The sequence below is a fragment of the Styela clava genome, chromosome 15 (genome assembly GCF_964204865.1).
Source record: "Styela clava chromosome 15, kaStyClav1.hap1.2, whole genome shotgun sequence".
Taxonomy (NCBI): Eukaryota; Metazoa; Chordata; class Ascidiacea; order Stolidobranchia; family Styelidae; genus Styela; species Styela clava.
Window position 1 is genome coordinate 15,979,330 of NC_135264.1, and position 22,465 is coordinate 16,001,794.

Genomic DNA, 22,465 nt, shown 5'->3' on the forward strand with positions numbered 1-22,465 from the left:
TTAAAGTAAATTCAATTTTAATTAGCATTACTCGGTAAGTAACAATGCTTTTTTTTCATAAATTTATTGTGGAGCCACGTGAATAATATTCGACCCTTTCACGGGTTCCATAACACCAAAAGTTTGCAAACCCCTGGGTTATCTAGCAATGCCTCTGAATTTTTTTGTTCAATACAAATATTTATAAATTTCTTGACACAACCTGACTCTGCTACTTTTATGTCGAAACTAGCAAACTATTTTTAAACAAAAAAATATGCCTGTCTGAAGAAGTCTGATCTCGGTCAGACAAAACAAACCAGAAATAAAAAAATATTTTGTCTTGCTTGCATCACACTTTTCATAACAGTCACTCACTTGTGTTACTTGCGTCACACTTGTATTGCTTGTCCCGCATCTTAAGTATTCAATCAATTTTTTTCAGGAAGGCGAGTACAACAAAACATTTTAATCTAATTAAAATCTTTTATTAACATTATTGATTATTTTTTAGAGTTTGCCACCGACCCAGTAGACGCCAATCTTTTCAATGGCGACGAATTTACCGTAAAAGTAACCATGAAAAACAAAGGGTCAGAGAAGCGTACCGTCAACGTGACTTCGACTCTGCACAGCACCCTCTACACCGGAGTACCGAAGGCCTTTGTGAAAAGAGCAAAATTTGATGAAATAGTAATGGAGCCGAATGCATGTAAGTTTTTCGTTGATTTTGTTTTATGGCGTTGAATTTGGAAGCATTGGCCATTTATGGCGCATGAAGCTGTCGTAGTAGCTGTAGTAACTTTTTATTCTTTCCAGAATTGATTCAACTTAACTATATTCGTTAATATGAAAATATATATAAAATACGAAATTTTGGTACATTTATATACATATGAGGTATCCATAATATCTTAATTCTTTTTTAAATTAAAGGGAAATTATCGATACCATATATTGTTTTGGCCCTCGCAAATGTATTAAATGAAGTAAAAATACTCAAACAATTACTGATTTAAAAACAACAAACCTGGTTAAAATATATTGAGAACCGACTTCATAACAAAATTGAAACTTTAAAGGGACATTACTGACACCTTGCGTATATTTATACTATACAAATATTCACAGCCGTAACCAAAGAGATCAAAGTTGCGTACAACGAATACTCAAGCAAGCTGGTCGACCAAAATGCCATGCGCATTATGTCTGTAGCTACGGTGAAGGAGACTGGCAAGATGTTCTCGGAAGATTATGAATTCAGATTGGAGAATAAACCTGACAGCGTTAAAATTGTGGTAAGTATTCTGCTTTCGGGTTCGGAGTGGACATGTCGATTATTTTGCTGAGTTTTGTGCTCATTTTCATGTTCTTGTTCCAGTGTCTCGAAAATGTCGTGTCCCACTTGTGTCACGTGTCTTACTTGTCCCACGTGTCCCGCTTGTCTAACGTGTCCCGCTTGTCCCCCGGACATGCGAATATTGATATTTGAGCAAATTTCAATTGAAAAATTACGAGAAAATAAATGTTTTTCAAACTGGTTTTCTAGTCAAAGTTTGAAGCGATAATATCCTAACTATTTCAATATTAGAGATGTTCAAATATCAAAAATATATGTTTTTCTCATTTTCTGAGAACAATTTTCATCATGTTATTTCCCAGGTTTTAATAAGACAAACCTCTGAAAGTAATTTAAACACCAATTTTATTAAAAAAAAAGGTTTTTTCAAATGATAATAATCGAAAAAAATTGGAAAAATTGGAAAATTTAAAATATTTGTTTTTCTTATTTCTTCAAAACTGTTTCTTCTAGTTTTGATCTTTTTGTCGTCGCGTTGTTTTGGAGACAAAATGACTTCCTCCTTGATCACTTGACCAATTGCTTTAAATGTTTAATAGTGAAAAACAGAGAGATATCTCAGATGACTCAATTTATCTTTTTTTTCTTTGATTCTCGTCTATCTCCTGAATCTTACCATTGGGACCGATTCACTACCTCAATAAATATATTTTTTTCATTTAACACAGACTGAAAAGGAGATGCAAGTCGGTAAGAAGTCGAACGTTACGGTTGAATTCACAAATTTCCTGCCTGTTAAGCTTACTCACGTGACTATCTCGCTTGAAGGACCAGGATTGTCGTCACCTGTAACACATAAAATTGCGTAAGTTTTACTCTATTTTTTTAAAAGTACTACATAAACAATTTAAAAGTGAAAACACTGTAACATTCACCTTATTCAAGATTGCATGGAAGCACTCGATGTATGCGATCTTATTGCTTAACATGATCTCAACTGCTTAACATTAATTGTAAAATAAATAAGATAGTCTTATAGATACCTATTTGATGCGCCATTGGTTGATTCGAACTATTTTCTCAATACATTTCCTATTTTAGTCGAAGTACCTTGCTTTGAACAAACTTGCAATTTTTTATCAGTTTTTTTTCCACTTTTAATTCGGAGCCCGAGACCTTCCACGTTTAGTCGACGTACCTCTATTTTAATAAACCTAATTAATATATTATTTTTCTTCTAGTGGTCAGGTTCCTCCGGGTGAAAAAGTGGAGTCAACTTTTGTTATCACTCCAAAACGTGCCGGAGTTAGCCGTTCTATAATTGCCGACGTAGACACGAGACAAATCCAGGATCTCAAGTCGTACGAATTTATCCGGGTGAAGGCTGCTCCGGAACCGGAAGCTGCAGCCGCTCCTCGCACCACCGAAGCCGAGGTAAAACCGACGGCCGCTGCAACCGAAGAAGGCAAAGAGAAATGATCAGGAAAACAAACTTTATAATTATATTATTGGTGTCATAATGCAAACTGATGGAGTTTTATTGTTGATTTATACTATAGAATAATGATGTCATAAAGATGCATCCTGACGTCACAATCAGGTATATCATCTCCATTCAATTGAGCTACTACATCATATTTTTTGAAATTCGGTACACTTTCCCCAATGAAGCGTATATTTTCATCTAATTGCGTCACTAATGACGTCATAGATTTGTGTAATGTTTAACATATTGTTTGATGTTTCATTATGTCATCCGAATTTAGCCTCTCCGTAAGTTGTTTTTTTTCACATCTAGTTGTAATGAATGCGGTAGAGCTCGCTGCATTTAGGTTTGAGTCCAGGTCAAAGGTCAACCGGATATGTCATTACTAAAAACTTAGGACTAATGTACGCTCTTTCTGTTACTGATAAAACAGGTCGAATTTACTACTCGTGGATTTTCCGTACAATTTGCTGTAATATCTTCCATATATATCCTAATAAAGTAAAACTGAAATGGCTGCATTTTTCTGTGATTAGAAACGACCAGAGGTATTCAGACAAGTGTCGGACAAGTCCTTGTCAAACATTTCGAGTTTTCTAGTATAAATTTTACAAATAAGAAGCGACTCCACATATTTCCTCACATTAATACTCCAACTGATTTGTGAATTTTTTTGAATACACATTACAATAGACTTTTTTTCTATCTGAACGTTTTCAAACCATCGCTCTGAGCAAAACCCTTAACAATCGTCCACAATGTTGGTATGTTTTAAAAGAAGAGACGGCTTTTCTATATTATTAATGAACATCCGGGTTAGATCATCCTTAGTCAAATTGCTCCGTGAAACACGACTGTTCCGCGACTTTAAGCTTCTGAGTGTTCCGCGGCACACAGATCAAAATTTGAACTAAATGGTCGCCATGGCGATCTCGTCATACTTCGGTGACTCTGGGTATTGAATTTGCCTCTCAACTGGCGGCAAACAGACGGACAGGCCTAGTTATCTAAACAGGCGGACGAGCCCCATGTCAGTATAGAAAACTAGTTTTTGTAAACCTTTGCATATCATTAACCGTCGGCTTAACTTTCTATTTATGAAGTTTGCCAGAAACCGTTTTCTTTCACCATATGCTATTTTTTTTACAAACTCCCCTTCTCAGTGTTCCGCGAGGCAGGATAGAAAGCTTGAATGTTCCGGGTAAAAAAAAGGTCGAGAAACTCTGGGTTATATAGATACTTAACATAACCTTAGATAAATGGCCCTAGTGAGCTTTGAAACCTGGGCCATATCGATGATTCGGGTCCTTGTTTTTTTCACGAGACATTAGCCCTTTGCGTTTGAGGCGTCACTTGCAATATACAGGATGTCCATAAAGTCCCTTTACAATTTCAATTTTGTTATGAAGTCAGTTCTCAATATACAGGGTGTCCATAAAGTACTCTTACAATTTCAATTTTGTTATGAAGTCAGTTCTCAATATATCTGTCTTAACCAGGTTTGTTTTTTAATCAGTAATTATTCAAGTATTTTACTTCATTCAACACATCTGTGAGTGCCAAAACAATAAATGGTATCGACAAATACCTTTGCAATTTTGAGACTTTATGGACACCCTATATAACATGGTGATTGCAAACCTGGTACATCCTTTTATTAAGTTATCATTTATTCAAAGAGATACCGGAAAGACAAACTTGATTTAATGACGTTTTACGTCAATCAAGCAATCGACCGCTCGGTTAATAAAAGATAAAGCATGCTCGAAAATATGATCAATTTCAAATAATACAAATTTGGAATTAATGCGTCAACTTGATAGAACAAAACGATTAACATGATAGCATAGCCAAATACCTTGTTGAGCCTCCTTTTGGCAAATGCAAATAATGTTATTTACTGCACTGTGCGATACAAAAAGAATGGCGAGAACGGTCACACGAAGATCGGCACTGTAGATGCTCTTAGAAAATGAGCAGAATTTGGCGTAAAGGTATGAGACCAACAAGTCTGAATATTTTAATGTGATGCAGTCTTCTAATACAGGGCTACTCAACTGGCGGACCACGGTCCAAATCCGGACCTTTCGGGTATTGGATTCGAACCGCGCCTAATTCTTTTTTTTTGGATCATTAGCCCCACTTTTGAAGATTCCATTTATAAAATCACTTTTATAGATTTAAATATATATGAAAAGACTATAATGCCATGATAAAACATTCTTGATTAGCTAATAATCATTAACTGGCCGAGGAAGTGCGTCTTTATGGATGCCGGAATATAATTTCTGGGAAGACCGGAACCAAATATTTCTGAAGTTTTGTATGCGGATCTTTGGTAAAAAATAGTTGGGTAGCCCTGCCCTAGAGAACAATTTTATACCAGCTACTCAAATTCGAAGACAAATTACCAAGTAATTGAAAGGGAAGAATAATTGGAATGATACCAATAATAATAACAACGTTCTTGGATCTGTTTTGTGATTAGGAATTACTTCGTAAGATTCGTTGCGTTAGAGTTATTTTGAACGGCATATGTTGATGTACGCCAGGTATTTTAAATATTGAAAGACATGTGTTGATGTACGCCAGGTATCTTGAGTAATGATAAGAATGAGGATTTCCTGATATATTACTAACGTCGCGATTGTTTTGCTGTACAGGTATTAGTTTGTGTAGGCAGATTTTGTTTACTTCGGCACGATTCGAGGTACTCTTGTAGTATGCAAACCAAGATGGCCGACACCGGAACGTAGCATGTGACCAGGTTAAGATTAGGCCATAATTTTAGGTACAAGTACTACGGGACCCACTTGGCTAATCCCCGAACTCATAATAGAACTAAAAAAAAGAAAATTGGAATAAAATGATGTCCTAACGCTAACCTGGTACACATACTACGTTCCGGTGTCCGCCGTGCTGGTTTACATACTACAAGAGTATCCGATTTGATTTTCTTTACTCTGAAGAACAGTAGAGCAACGATTAGCAGCAGTATCTTTTGGTATTAAAATGAGATTTTTTTGTCCAGTCACACATCAATGATTTTATGTTGTGGAAAGGGATTATTAGCAAGTAATGGCAATCAGTGAGACCGATAGATAATTTTCTTCTTAAATTAGGAAAGTCGCTGATGTTATTTATCGCTTGCCTAAATATATATTAGGTTCGATTGAGGGCATGCTGTACTGTTTGGACTATACGTGAAAAAAACAATACGAAAAAAGTGTGTACTTGTTAGTCAATCCAGCGACCCCTCATCAGTAGTTACAGCTTTAATAAAGTCTGTACCAATCAAATACTAATTCAAAATATAATACCAGTAAAAAAGTCTGAATCTCGGCCCACACAATCGCCGACAAAAGTTCAGTCTAGAGAAATGTCGTACGCGGTACTAACGCTACATGGCACTATAGAGCAGGAGATATAACTGAATTAAAAAGATTTAGCGACGATTACACCAATGAGAAGTAGTAGAGTTAGATGTGCGTAATGGTGCTTCAGAAGTATGCGCACCAAGATGTCGCACGACCTGTCCTTTTTGTGGTTAGTAGGTAGACTATCCTAGTGGCCAAATTTTTGGCAATAATTTTGATTCTCCTATTCATTTCCAGGTTCTCACAGCGCTTCTCACAGCGTAAGTAATTTGCATTCCCAAAGAGTGTTCAAGTGCTGTGCTAAAATGGTATGCGATAGCTGAAAATCTTGCCATAGGTCGGGGAGTATAATAAATATTTTTATTTTATTTGTTTCATTCAACGAATAATTTAAATTACTCGCTAAAACGGGACGCCACGACGACACCAGTGTATGGGTACCGTGTCAATTTTAATTACGTTAGCAGTAGTTTTCTAAAAACATCAATCGTACATATCTGTGGTTCCTTCCCCAACACATTGTTTCGAGCGCTGTGTCCAGTTTTTGTTTCTTTTACATATAGCGCGAATAAACAAACTTTAAACCCGTGAACCTTGTTAGCTCTGGTTTTCGAAAGGTTGTTGAGACCAAAATAGTCCCAACTTATATTAAAGTGTCTTAATCTGTGTATTTAGCTCTCTAGTCCAAACATATTAACATTACCACAATTCCGTGTATATTTAACAGGCCCAATATGGCCTAGCTAAATTTGTTCAATTTTTCAATTGACCTAGCTTGAAGCGTTCGAATGAAAAACGTGTCCCCCGTTTTGACACGTGGTTGCTGACGTAATAATAGGTTTTAAGAGTCCCTCACCACTTGCACATTGTTTACTTTCTTGTCAATTGAAGTGTCATTATGACGAAAACGAATGATAGAAAATTGAATTTTACTTTTGTTGTAACTTTTTATGCTTTCAATAAGAGTGAAAAAAAAAGGCTTCAACTGTACGCTTAATGCCATATGTGGCTAAGCTTGATCGTTGCCTATATTGATATATGCAAGTATATATTTTACATTTTGTGGTGTGCAAGTATTCATGTAACTTATCATTAGTCCACTTCAACCTTGCATTTTTATAGAGGTCACAAAACTTTTTTTGATATAATCTGCCTACAAGCATTCATTCAAATGAATAGTCGCTGTTTTAGTCGTGTTTCTATTAATTATACAAAGTTATACAAATTATACAAAGTCACTTCTTTTTCATTTATCGTTGAATTGTGTTTGAAATTACCAAACTCAGTGGATCAACTTAAGAATCCCCCCCCCTCCGGACCCGCCTGGGGAGGAACATCTTTAGTTGAAATCACCTGCTGGGGAAACTCTTCAGTTGGTCTGAGTTGGGGTGGAAATTCTTCAGTTGATTCCGTTTCCCAACTGAAGAATATCCCCCTCCCTCAGCCCACCTAAGTTGGGTACCCTGGGGTTGCTTCCTCAGTTGATCCAATTCAGCAAATTTTTCAATATGTTAAAAATAGAGCCTTTCTTGCTCGGCATTGTTTACCCAACTAGTTACAATATGGGTAGGGACGAGGAATAAAATTTGAATCCGAGATACGGTATCTATCGTAGTTAGGTATACTGTTTTAATCGCCTGACAATGGCGAGTATGCAATTTCTTATAATTATGAAAACTAACTGTGACCAATTGTCTATAAAATTGATTTAGTAATCGAAGAGGTGTTAAGATCGAAAAATAGCTACTTGATCCAAGTACTCGGAAAAATAAACATCCGTGTTGGCTTTAAATTTCGCAATTTCGAAAGTTGCGAAACGGCTATTCTATCATGTTTAACAGTTGGAGTTGCGCGAAACTAACTACCTTCCTTTGCCCTATGCGCATGTGAATCAGTATGCGTATAACGCAAGGGTGCTATAGCAAGAGTGAAAAGGACTATTCTATTCAATTTAAGAGACTTGCTGCACACTCACACAAATATATTTCTGTAACGTTTCGTCTGACCAAGGTCAGACTTCTTTAGACAAGCATTTTACAACTATGGTCTATCATGTTTGATTCCCCTTTATTTTGTGTCACTGCCTACTAGGGCTGGCTATTTTGAATCGCATCGGATAGTAAATTATTCAAAACTGTTCAGACGAGAATGTCGAATCACCGCCATCTTGTTTTTTATATGGCCGCCGAAGACGGGGTGGATTCCTCAATCTTTGGTATTTGAAGCCATATTTTTAAAATGCAATTCTAACTCTTTTCTTTCTGGTGATTTATTGATGAAACAAGTTTTCTATTGTATATTGAACGCAAACTATATAAGTGTTGAATTCGTTGATTCAGTAGTTTATATGTCTGGAGAACCGATCACAATATTTGCATATCTTCCAAGTATTCGAGATTCGATTCGATTCTGAAGTTATCAGGTATGTAAAAATGCTCAGCGCTACTGATGACCTGTGCTTTTGCATTCTAACTTACGTGACTATACTCTAAATTACATGTTACAAATCTCCATCAACCGCTAAGCTATATCATTTCATTTCTGTGGCGATGAAACGACGTATATATACCCCATACAGCAATAGTGGTGACTTAGTGTCAAGTCTTCTATTAGTTCTAATTCCAATTTTAGTTTAAATATAGAGATATTGCTTTGAACAAACATTGTAACAAAATGATATTTGAAAGAAAAAATATTTAATAGTGATAATTTGTAAAACGTATTTCGGAATATTCCTCATTGAACACAGATTTTTGTTGTTGTTGACTCCTCAAATAATCTAAAAGATTTATACATTCATTAGTTTACTGACTTGCTGACTTGCTGACTTGTTACTTAATTTGAGTGATTTTGAACTCTTTTTTACATTACTTCTTTTATTTTTATTTTATTGTGTTCGTTTGCCTGATTTGATTTAACTCGTTTAACCCGTAACCAGGACAACGGATATCCGGACACAAAAATAATAGCTTGGTGTACATTGTAGTACATGGTGTTTCCTAAATCTCTTAATAAATATTACTTAAAAAAATGTTTGTTTCGGCACAAAATATTGTCGTCTGCTCTACATACAAACCCTTTGTTGCGTCAACAAATCATTCAAGTATGACATCATAAAGTTTAGATTGTCCGTTTTCAAGTAGGATTATTCTATTTGTGACGTAACTTTTAATTCCATTTTGTTGGTGTTAGCCTTCCGTAATCCGTTTTATGACTAAAGAGAAAATTAATAATATGACATACTTAAACAAACCATCCATCTTCATGGATAACTCTCAGTCACGTGGAATTAGTGATGTAACTGGATTTAGTCTGCGAAGTAGGGATAATGACAACTTTTTTTACTACGGAGATCACTGGTAATGTGCCGCCATATTTAACTTGGACTTCTCACAAGACAAAATGTTGTGATTTGCCTTTTAGGCAAACCGTCTCATCGAGTAGTGTCTTGAGCGTTTCATGCAACGAAAAATTGCTACGTATGATATAAAGAAGTTTTTTTTTCATTTTCAAGAAAGGGGGATGGGGGGTTCCGAATCTCAACTCCTTCCCCTTGACTACGTCGCTGATATTAGCTTATTATATGCTGTAGTTGTGCTTCTGTGTGATAATTTTCTGTGGAAGATTACTTTTATTTATCCTTCTTCGATTTCTTTTTTTTATATTTATGGACAGTAGGTCAGAAGAATAAATTTGAAAATTCAAACCGATCATCACCCCACTTGCGGAGACAAACAAATCTTTGACTACTCAATCTTATTTGCTCAAGAAAACGATTAGTTTGGCATTATGGCCCATGAATAACACCGATCTACTTATGATTATGATAACACAATTACTCGGACTCTTACAAGTATGACGACATAGTTATTTTAATAGACTGGTATATATAAACGATGGTTAAAATTCGTTGTTTTCTTTGGAGATCAACTTCGCCAAGGTTGGTGAATAACCTTAGTTTCGTCGTTTCACCAATTTCTATGCCGATTTATAACTATTCGCTTTACAGTTTATTCAATGAGGTTTTCCGTATATATAGCGCTCCACCATGAATAGAGTTGGAAATACCCCGTTCAAAAAATGGCTTCAAAAATGCATATTCTCTCGAATCCTAAATAATTTCATTTGAGATTATATGTAAACAGCTTTCAACCACTAGTTGTGTTTAATACAAATTTATATCTTATATTTCTACTATCATTTAATTTAATCTCTCTACAAATAAGCGCTGATGTTTTATGCATAATCATAAAGTAAAATCATAATGCGATTTATCACTTGCCATACCTAACCCCGTCGGCTGAAGCGCAATAAACTGGGCGGGCAATGTCAAAGGTATGTGCTTGACTATAGCCTGGTTTATATTTGAGATGTTAGTACACCCTATGATTTGGTGATTTTACAACCTTTTTTAAAAATACACGTTTTATTGGAAGACAAGTATAGCAATTCAACAACCATTTGACGTAACAATGACATAGTGCACTGATTGTCCGATTGGCAGTTCCATATTTATATTTCACTGGAAACGAATGGTTATGCGCAGAAGTTTTATGTTAAACAATAGTTTAATATCGTGGTTTTCACACTGATCTTAGATAATGATGAAACCAATATTATATTTAAATTCATTTGTTACAAGAGTGTCATATCAAACTACCTCAAGTTAGCTCAATGCTTGCAGTTTGGAGCATTATGGAAAGCAGTGGTAATGCCATTGCATCAGTGATCAACATACACAGTGATCATTATTACTTATCGATCTTTAGATCGGTAAGTATGTTGATAGGTATTTGTCTGTCTGTATGTCTGTTTGTCTGTTAGATGAACGCGATATCTCACGAAGGCGAAGTTCTGCTGCAAATTTAGCATGTGAATTCATCATATCTCGGACCAGAAGCCTATTGATTTTTGATGAATTCTGTCGTATAATCAGCGAGTTATTAATTAATTAGTGATGGGACACGCGGTGTCACAATAGAGTCATGAATCGGAACCGCAGTTTCAATCGATAAGTCTTCAGTCTCTGACCGATATTCTCGGTATTCTTTTGTGAACTTTACGGCTCTTCCCAGCATACAACACGCTCAAGCATCTTGAACTTTCAACTGTCAAAAGTATTTCATAGCATTATTCGTAGACGGGCATATGTGATACATGGAATATCTTGTCAACAGATTCCAACGAGTACTTCAGCGCATCTTTTTTGATGACGTAGTTGCGACGAGTGTTTGCTGAGTGGTCGCGTTCTTTGCTTCGAATTGATGCCATATTACTAAAATGAAGCAAATACTGAATTCGAATAAGAGTTAGTCTCTCTATAATTTTATGGTGTATCAACAATACTGCAAAAAACATTGCCGTGTTTCAAATCGACACCATACTATGACCTCAAAAAAAATCTGAGTTTAAAAATTATTTATACTTTCTGTAGTACGACGAAAATTTCTATAGTGATTGTGTGCTTTGGTTCAACCTAGCTATGTGATAAAATAAACCATGGATTTCAAACTACACCTCAATACTTTTTATAGATTTTCTCTGTGATTTCTAAGTAACATAACCTATTGCGGTCCTTAATTGAGTGTCTAAATATCTCTCTATTCGACTTTACAATCTTTGAGCCATCAATGCAATTTAGATATGCAAGCAGATAATGATGTGGCGACATCCGACGAGCTGTCTCTGATTACATGTATCTTTTGAAAACAAACCGTCATTACGATAACCTCAAATAATAGACGATAATAAAGTATAACAATTTAAATCATGTTTGTTACTTTGCAAAAGAAAAATTGCACATTTGATTCTAATACTATTACTACGTAATTCCATTTATATGCAGTTTATGTATTCCTATAAATCTAGACTGTATATTGCATATCTCTGAGTAAATCTTGAAAATAAAATGTTTTTTTGCGATAACGTTAAGTAATAGGCGATATTAAAATGTAAAAATTTAGTCGTGTTTGTTTCTTTTGCAATTTGATTCTAATAGTATCCCATCCCATTCCATTTTCCTGCAGTTTATGTATTCCTTGCGAATCCAAAGTGTTTATTGAATATTCGGTTGCTTGAGTGCCGCCTCAACGATCAGCGGAGATCCTGGCCGCCTACCGGCTTGCTGCATGAAATAACTACTTCCGAAATCACATCGTCAGATAGTCTCCTGCAAGGCATTCACTGTAAATAAATTCTCTTTGCGGTAGTTTATCGTGCTGAAGGATTGTTGAGGAAGCCAACGATTATTATTCGTTTATACTTCATAAGGTATACGATTATTTTGAGGATGCGAGGACGTAGTAGTGTTCATTATAGCTTTGCACTAAACTATGACATCTCAGTCACAAGTACAATACCCACCACCCATCCAGAACAATGATTCTCAATCTTTTTTCTTTCGTGGTCCATTTTCGTTGCACAAAAATTCTGCGGCTTATTAACTGTTTCCTGCTAGGGAAAAACTACAAGAAAAACAAAACATTCTTTCTGCAATAATAGACATTTTAATGAAAATTAAGAGAGAATTATTACCCTGTAACAAAAAACAGCACCATCATTCATTGCTACTTACATCAAATTTAACTTAACTTTGCTCTAACAATTTTTAATAATAGGTCGTTGGCCTACCTGAACATGTATCTGTGCTGACCCAGTAGTGGGACATGGCCCACTTATTGAGAACTGATGATTTAGGGTGTGGTATCTTAGGCAGGAAAAGTAGACATGCAAGAAGTTGATATTTGTTTGTGTTGCGTCTGTTAGTTTAGAGCCTTTATCGAAATGAAAGTGCAGCAACACTTCCTAGTAATCAAGCTCAAGATATACCATGCAAATCTGACCGCAAATTGACATCCGACGTGCTGTCTCTGATAATTTAAAAATTATCTTCTGAAAACAAACCATTCTGACGATAGCGTCAAGTAATGGGCAGGTAGTTGCACAAATGTAACGATTTAAATGAAAAATTGTTTTTTTTTGTCCTATCTGACATGTTGTGGTAAGCGATAAGCCCTTTTTATCAGCATATTTCGGAATTTTCGTATTCTTTTGATTTATTTATTTTATTTGAATCTAATCTGATACATTGTGCATGACAAATATGTTCATGAGATTTCCTCTTTTCAATCTTTTGAAAATAAACCATCATTACGATCACCTCAAATAATAGACAAAAATAAATATAGCAATTTAAATCTTAGTTGTTTCCTTGCAAAGAAAGTTTGCACATTTGATTCTAATACTATTACTATTATATTAATGGACGAATTCCCTTTACTGAACTTAGTGTTTGAAACTGGGAAAAACATAAATGTACAAGTGAAGCAAAAAGAGTATATTTGAGAGAATTGAAAAATTACAAATTCATACACTTTCAAGCCAATTCTTTGTCAGAAAGTTTTATTTTTAATCTGACAGAGAGTGGAATGTTTCAAGAGCGCATAATGCTTGTTTTCGAGAATTTCGTGCCTTTGTGATCGTGGCCATACATGTCCTCCGTATATACAGCAGACATGGGCCATGAATGTACTGCTGCCAGAGATTTTGTATAAAAATGTTTAACGTAGTGATACGTTTCAAGTAGCTCAAAAAAGATTTACGACTGAAGGAAAATGAGTATATTTAAGAGAATTAAAAACCAAACGCTTTTTCCTAACAGCGTAGCACACCGTTATCAAAATAATTGAGATTGTTCTTTAGTGGTCGAATCTTCCTTTATTGGTCTTTTGTTGCAAACTGTGATAGCAAGGATGACCGAATGAAGCAAATAGAGCAAAAAGCAAAAACAGTACATTTTAGAAAATTTCGCAAAGTTATGCACTTTCAAGCCAATTTTTCGTCAATTTTTTTAATTTAGTGCTGAATAATACGCTTAAATCAAAGTAGTGCATGATAGATTTACGACTGGGCGAAAAATGAGTATCTTGAAAAACTATAAAATAAACGCTTTTTCCTAACAGCGTTGCACACCGGTTTCAATTAAATATTTGTCGAATTGTTGAAATTTGTTTATCAACGTACAAATCTCTCTTCTACTGTACTTTGCGTTTAAATCTGAGAAAGCACTGATATATACGGCTGAAGCAAAAAGAGTATATTTGGAAGAAGTAGAAGAGTATTGTTAAAATAATGACAAATAGTTACTTAAACGCTTTTTCTTAACAGCATTCTTAATATTTATACTTGATTCGTATCAGCTTGTAAATCTACAAAAACCTATAATTTAGGATAGGTATGTACGAAGTTTATGTAAATCAATTTTCTGATAAAATCAGAAGTTTCGTAGCAAATGCGGCAGCTTGCATTTTTTGATTGGCAGAATGGACAATATAGTGACACAAAATATTCATGAAATGAAGAAAAAATAGTTATAGAAAAAATAGATCTGCAGAGCATTTAGTAATGTATAACAGAAATATAAAATAAATAAAATTAGAAACATAGAAAGAAAATCAGAATTATTTAAATTCAATCTATATTTACGAAGTTGGTGGTGGAATAGTGACATAAAATATTTATGGAATGAAGAAGAATGGTTTTAAAAGGAATAGCTCGACAAGACATTTAGTAAAGTGGAACAGAAATATAGAATAAATAAAATTAGAAGCATAGAAAGCAAATCAGAAATACATAAATTTAATCTACATTTTTGGAGTTGGTTTATATCTAAGTTTTGTTTTAAATCTAAATTGATTAGTTGTTTTAGCTGTTTATCTTATTAGAGACAAATAAATCTTCCAGCACTTATAAATATTTAGAAAAAGATATCCTCAGTATATCTTGGCATTTAGATGTAGTACCGGTATATTTCTTAAAAAATAATTAATAAAAGAATTTTACAAAGGACAGAATAGCTTTAACTCGGCATGACTCATCGATTTTAGTACACCTTGGTTGGGTTGAAGTGAAGCCAGTAATATGAGTAAAGTCTGTATCAAACGAAAAATTCTCAATTTTGTGACTCCAATATAACTCATCGATTTTGGTCCTGGTCGAAGCCCTGGTTAGGTCGAGGCATAGCGAGTAATGCAAGCTATGAAACAAACGAGGTATTCCCAAGCGCTTTACAAGTCGCCATCTTTGCAGAAAAGACTCATATGAGAGTGATTATTGTTATTTCATAGACTTTGTAGACCTAATTTTGCTCGTTGATTTCTCCATCATGACCTTTTTGAACCGGATATTTATATTTGGGAACTCCAGCCACCCCTCATTCACAGTATTGCTGGGGGTATGATGATTAATCAGTTTATAAGATACTTTTCGAATCATGTGCACTGTGTTAACCCAACTGTGAAAAATCGGTTTATAATCTTATTCAAATAACATAACGAGCATAAATTTAAGTGAAATTTGACGGAGTGTTATACAATTTTATTATGAAGAATGGTATGAATAAGCACTATTGATATTTTTCTAGTAGTAAGACCGGTCTTAAACTTTACGATAGAATTACGAAAATTGTAGTTATTGCGATAGATCAGAAATGGGCAAGGTTTTCGGGCCAGGTGCTAACAATTTTGCCCACCTAGACTGGCGGGCTATGTAAGTGTGACGTAAAAAGTTACATTTTATTAATATGAAATGTTACAAAAGCATGAATGGGAAACGATATTCTTCGTGCCAAATCTAAATTGAATCGCAATTTCAACAAATCCCTTGAGCTATTTTTTTTTAACTAAAATTAAATTACCCAACGGTCAGGATGGCCGGATTGCCCGCGGGCGCAGTTCACCTATGTCAACGATAGATACTCTCCCAATAATGTACCCAAAGTTTAACTAACCGTGACAAATCCGTGTACAAGATTGCTTAGATAACAAGAACGATAGAATTTTCACGGGAAAAATGAAGTTATAGAAGATTTAATTGAATGCTATAATCTTATTAACAAGTCGTACTTATTTTGCGTTTATATTTGGGTTCCGCGAGCGGCAGAAGTTAGTATGTTAATTATATTATGCATGACTGCCTAGCCCTAGACACAATGCATGTTTGAACTTGAGTAAAAGTTTTCGTTTTTAGAAGTTATTTTTAGAAGATTTTCATTTATGAATAGCATTCAATGACTTGAGATATTATCTACAGTAAACAATTATTATATTACTAATTATTATACTAATTACTATTATGGATGACAGTCTAGTTTCATTGAAGTTTAGAACTTGACAAGACGTTCTTGCTTGTTGTATGAATACACTGTTTTTGTGAATAACGATAGTAAACAATATTTCTGAAAGCTTTCCACGTCTGAAGATCAAAATTCAGTTTTTTTTCAATTTTGTAATGCATGAATGCCGAGACATCATGTTTGAACTTGAATAAGAGAGTACTGCTCGTTTTATGAATTTACTTTTAGATTGCTTTCTCAACGCTGTTTTGAAAAAAAATTAGTGCATGAATAGCCAGTATCTTAAGATAATTTCTATATTCTATTATATTATTTTTGTAATGCATAAATGCGTTAGTTTTCCGTATTTTTTTGAATTTTTGTACATGAACAGTTAACTATTAGCTTGATTCAAATTTTCTTTTATATCTTACATCAGCGGTGTGCAACCTTTAACACAGGAGGGCCAGATGCATATGGTAAAAACCGCGGGCCGCACCTCTACTTAACATGGACTTTGCAGCAGTTGCTGGCACAAAAATATTAATTATCAGCTGTTAAGACATTGTAACGTCATAGGCATAGATAATAAATTGGACTCGGGTATAACCTTTGCACGTAACAGATAGAACTAAATTAAAATCTCGTTTCGCGGACAGCACACCATTCAAAGATGCCACTTCTCCGCGGACCGCACAATTTTTTCTTGAGGACCTCATTTGGCCCACGGGCCGCAGATTGCACATCCTGTTTTACATCAATTTTGTGATGCACAACTATCCATGGTAACAGGATTTAGGCTCACTACAAATTTGACCTTGAAGAAACGTGCATGACCTTGTTAGCAGAAAGCGTGTTTCCGTATTTTTGAATATATTTGAGCTTGAACAGCTAACTGCTAGTTCGGCTCATTATTTCTTTTATATTTTTGTATTATCTAGTGATGCACAACTATTCATGGTACCAGGATTTAGTCTCATTGCAAGTTTGACCTTAAATAAACGTGTATGACCTTGGTAGCAAATTCCAATGCATAAATAAATGGCACGAGTAGCTTATCTTGATGCATGAGACAAGTTACTATTGTTCATCGATTCGGTTTAACGCCTGTTCACATTCATTTTAATTTTATCCGAAAGAAAAATCGTTTTTAACCTCGTTCGACGTAGTAACGTGTTTGGTGGTTTTACGGCGCGGTTATTAATTTTTTTTAAAATAAAGTTGAAATGCAGAATATTTTTCAGTGATATTGAAAGGGCTGTGAAGTCGTAGAATTATTTTTTTTAGCTTGTATTGGTGTCGCAGGTAAGAATGTTTTTTTTATTTTATAAATTTTCCGTTGTCAAGAGCCTGAGTGTAGATATATAATTAGAAAATATTTACAGCGAGTTGCTGCTTTATAGATTTGTTTGCAGTAAAAAAAAATGTCCATAATTTTTAATAAGGAGTTCGCTGTTTAAATTTTTGTCGTTCATGTCATCAAGAAAGATTATATGCTGATTGCACGGTTTTTTTTTATTTTTTTTTTATTTTTATTTAAAAAGTGAAATAAAAAGCAATTCGCAAAATAACATTTCGTGCTGAACAATGGAAAATCTGTCACTAAAATGTTGTGAAAAAAAAAACACTTCACACTATTCAATGAATATATATATATATGTTCTTTGCACTATTCTATTGCAGTAAAATTGCACACACTTTACCAATTCGCTACAGCCATTTTTTGTCGTCATGGCGTGAACCTGCTTGTCAACAACTCGGTTGTGCTTTCAGTTTTGTTTTGATTCTCAGATTGGTAAGTATAGTATTTTGTAATGTGTTCAAAGTTTTCTTTCAGTTTGAATGGTTATTTTAACGGTTATTTTAACCTTGGAAACATTATTGGATGAGCATCGAAGCGCTATATATAACATTACGTAAAATCAGCAATAACCACGATTTCGCCCTAAAACATCTGCTGTTTACTCCTGCCTAAATATTTTATAACGATTTGTCATAGTTGGACTGAGACTGAGAGTAAAGTAAAAATGTTTGGTAATCCCTCGACACATCCCACAGCAAGACTCTTGAATCATTCTTGAATAGTTATCCACGTTCTTGCCAGGGCATCCGTTCATTATACAAATATGGATCCATTTGCGCAAAAGCATAGAAGAAAGTTGTTTTATTCCATTCTCTTCGAACAACGACATCAAATATTAATAACTGATATGTAAAGTGCTACTTATTGAATTTAACAATAGTTAATAACCCTATTTCTTGTTTTTGCACCGTTTTTATAAATTATAAATCACTGCCATACATAAATTTGAAATTGTAAAATCCACTTACCACTCATATACAAACCAGTGTTTACCAACTTATGGGTCGCGACCAAAAACTGGGTCGCATGAAAATCTTCATGGGTCGCTTGTTTTTCAACAAAAACTTTCTGATTAATTTTTTAATGTTTTTTATTGTTTATTTTATATTTGGTCATAAGGTGCTGCTTATTAGTAATTGTATAGCGTGAAAACTTTGCGGCATCTATTTGCTTAAGAAACCACGCTACGTCGCTTGAAAAAAAGGTTGGCAACCAGTTCTATAAACGATGCATATTAAACGGAAAAACGAATTTGAACATACAACATTGGGATCCAACATCGTTAGACTAATGCCCAAACCACTATCGCGACTAAATTTTCGCGTTACAGAAGTGTGTGTACCGATATGGAGGTAACTAATTTTGTCGCCTACTTTACATCAAGTTGTATAAAGGGACTGAAACCTATAAACAGGGAGTATTAATTGGCTAACACAGAAAGTTCCCGAACTTGTAATAGAACTAAAATCAGAATAAAATTATGGCCTAAACCTAACCTGGTACACATTCTACGGGAGTACCAAATTTGCTATACTGTTTTCATTGACCGCGTGTATGGCCTCCAATGTTGGTTCTACAGCAAAGATATCACGCTGTCTATAATGATACGTTACGCGTGGTGGCAATTTCCACATCTATCACAAAAAGTCGTGCAAGGAGTCACAAAACAAAATTTGATTTGATTGAAGCTAAGGTTTAAAGAATAGAAATCGGATCCGGATTTTTGCTTACCCTTTTATTTTTTGCACCACTTCTCACGGTCGTTGATCTGGAGTTATGTAAACAAATAGTTCTGAAGCCGGGGCTTTAATGCAAGCTTAGGCGATATCGTGAATGTCGAATCAGTGGGATTAGAGCGCGTCTTTGTGTCAAACGGTATAGCTTTAGTAACATTTAGAGATATTTTACAAAGCAGCACTTTTGTAACCAACTGATTTAAGGTGTTAGTGGCAAGAATAAGAATATGAAGTGGGATTCAAGTTGTGTACTGAGTCAAAATATAAATAATACTTCAGATGAGATTTTTCACGAAGGTGTAAGCATATTTGTGAATTTATGGTATAGAATTGTTTTTACATATAACCTTGTGAAATTTGATGTGGGATTTATGGTGTGTTCTGGGATAGCATAAATATTAAAAAAAAACTTTATTTATAAATCTTCAGGCAAATGGTTGCAGTAAGCAAATGCAGTGAAAACCAAGCATTACAAATTCCTATTGATTAGAGCAGGGGTCGGCAAAGTTTTGTCCATCGCGGGCCAAAATTAAAGGTTGCAAGTCATTGGCGGGTTGCACATATTTTTAGAAAGTTAAAAACCGAGGGAATGGCCAATAAATCACATTTTTTTACACAGATTTCAGTTAAATTCCAAGCAGCGCGTGAAGACTGATCATTTGAATCTTTTCTGCGTTATAAAACCATTTTCACTCAGCACCAATTTTTTTACGTTTTGTTGCTATTTGTCTAATTATATTCAATTTATAGGCTTATTAAACAAGTAATTCGCCAATGGCCAATGGCCCGCGGGACGTAGTTTGCAGACCACTGGGTTAAAGAATAGTGAATGGACCTATTGTGGCTAGACAGGCCATAGAACTCGACTCGCAATTGTGCATTTAGAACTCAAAATTCATTGAGGGTTGACTCAGTAGTATTAGACCCCTTGTTGTTAGAAAATTATATTCTGGCATGTGTCATTTAATTCGAGATTACGCGGTGTGCAAGTCTAAAGGTTACCAGGATAAAGCAGATCAGATATTGTACTTGTTTCTAATGTAAATGGAACACCAACGAGGTGTGACCTACAGAAGTTGATGCTTTAGAATAGAAGTAGATCATCCTGTCTAGTCACGCTTGATTGATGTCTAGTGGTGTAAGACTCTGAATTGTACCAAAACGTCAGATTATGTGAAATGTGTCTACAATTCTCAAACCATGACAGGCTTGGCATCGCTTCAGGGCGAGATCGTGGTATTCCGTTGATTTTATCAATGTTTGAATCTTCTATTGTTTGATTATCGTATCGTGTTTCCGATTTTTGACATGTAAACGACTGTTTTATATAATCTGGTGGAGTCATTAAGCGGGTATTTCAGCGTTTAAACTTAGTTTATTTAAGCTGTATATAGTTTTAAGCGGTGGCGTATCTTCACGAAAGTAAAGAGTCAGGCAAACCCAATTTATTACACATTAGGTTAGGGGTTAAGGTATGGAGTTGGTGGCTGAGGAGCCAGCGTAGTTATAAAGCTTTAACAGCAAGGCTATCGTTCCCAGATTTGTTGATAATAATGTTTGGAGATTTTATCAAAGCTGCAATTCAGAAATTGAGTAAAATACAGTGAATTGTTATTGCTATTTGCATGAAATATTTTGGAATATGTTTATCGGTGTCCAGCCGTGCGTCGTGCACTGTTTTAAGCAGCATTTGTTCGCTGTCGTTCACCTTTAGTTGTCTCCGAATAAGTACGGGAATCTTATATTTATCGATAGTTTGATCTGTTTTTTTGTGTGTTCTCTCCTCATTTATGTCTGTATTGTCAGAGTTAATTTTTTTTTCAATTGGGAGAAGCAATTTATTTTGACTCTCACGCTGTTTGGAGATCGTGCGATATCGTTTACACGCTAAGTCAATGCTATTAGGTTTCCCAAAACTAGAAAGTTATTTTTAGAAAATGGCAATGTTCTCGATACTATGCGATGAGTTAGTTTAGTATGGTGTAGTATTTGTATAATACGTATGTAATTTACATAGGGTGTTGCCAGTTACCTATGAATATGAAAGAAATAGTGTTGTATTGTAGTTTTTGAAGGTACATCCAATGTTAACACTTAGAGCAGTGGTTTCCAACATTTTTTTTATTTTGAAACTTTTAATTCCTCTCTAACTATACATGAAAACTACTTTATCTATTCAGTCTTTGATATATGCTTAGCTAGTGTTATTCGTATTCGCGTTCTTGTACAGTTTAAGTAGTTTATTATGTGTTCATAAATAAGTATTGTAGTAATGATCGAAAATTAAAAAACTAAATTATATTAGTAATACTACAACGAATACAGAGCAAAATATCCCCGACAAATAATGGCAAAATTTTTACCTGGGGAAAAATTCCTCCCGGGGGAGAAAACGTTGACATAGAGTTTCTGGGTACGGTTATCTCATCTTCTTCGAGATTAAGTGAGATTAAAGTGAGATTATAAAATAGTTATATAGTAGGGTCATGTAAAGAATAGCCTACTATTAGTTCAACTTTTGTTAAATTGCTCCGTCTGTATATGACTTATGTATCAAGGATGCGAATAAGATGAAGTCGACAGCTCATAGCGATAAAAAGACAGAGTTTAGGTGCCAGAATATACGTTGCGTCCTGTAGTTGAGGTGGCGGGCGTGGGATTCAAACACAGTGCAACAGGCGGGACCACAACCGACCAGCAAAGCTATTTAGTGTGGCACTTGTCACTCGGATTTCATTCCTATTAATGTTATTAGTATTTCATTATCAAGCTTAATATTCTAATTCGAAAGTTTGTTTAAAAAGGAACCCACATGTGTATAAATACATGATATTTATGCTTTTGTCGTTGCCTCAAATCATTCGCCGTTTTCCCGGCGCCTTTATTACTGTAAGGCTAATCGATAGTCGCTTTCTAGTATTGCCCAGGTGGATGTAAGAAGTTGATTACATGACCCACCGACAAAAAATGTTGCACATCCTTGTACTAGTAAGTTTGACTAAAAGTGGTATTCGATCATCGAAAATTAATCAGATACACTGAAATGATAGCAAAACTAGAAACTTACGATATTCCTAACAGTAATCACGTGGGGAATTGAAATGAAACATTCG

General features: G+C 34.9%; 1 protein-coding gene across 5 annotated transcripts in view; it reads left to right on the forward strand.

The window, feature by feature from the left end:
• The window catches only part of LOC120333716 (protein-glutamine gamma-glutamyltransferase 4-like), a 57,119-nt gene extending 53,837 nt beyond the window's left edge, over positions 1-3,282 (forward strand). For all 5 annotated transcript variants that reach the window (XM_039401047.2, XM_039401049.2, XM_039401048.2 and 2 more), the window contains 4 exons: positions 494-691; positions 1,111-1,277; positions 2,008-2,144; positions 2,521-3,282. In XM_039401047.2, coding sequence (XP_039256981.2) covers positions 494-691; positions 1,111-1,277; positions 2,008-2,144; positions 2,521-2,758 — 740 coding nt within the window. In that variant the 3' untranslated portion in view covers positions 2,759-3,282. The remainder of the gene's footprint in view (positions 1-493; positions 692-1,110; positions 1,278-2,007; positions 2,145-2,520) is intronic.
• The last annotated feature ends 19,183 nt before the right edge of the window (positions 3,283-22,465 follow it).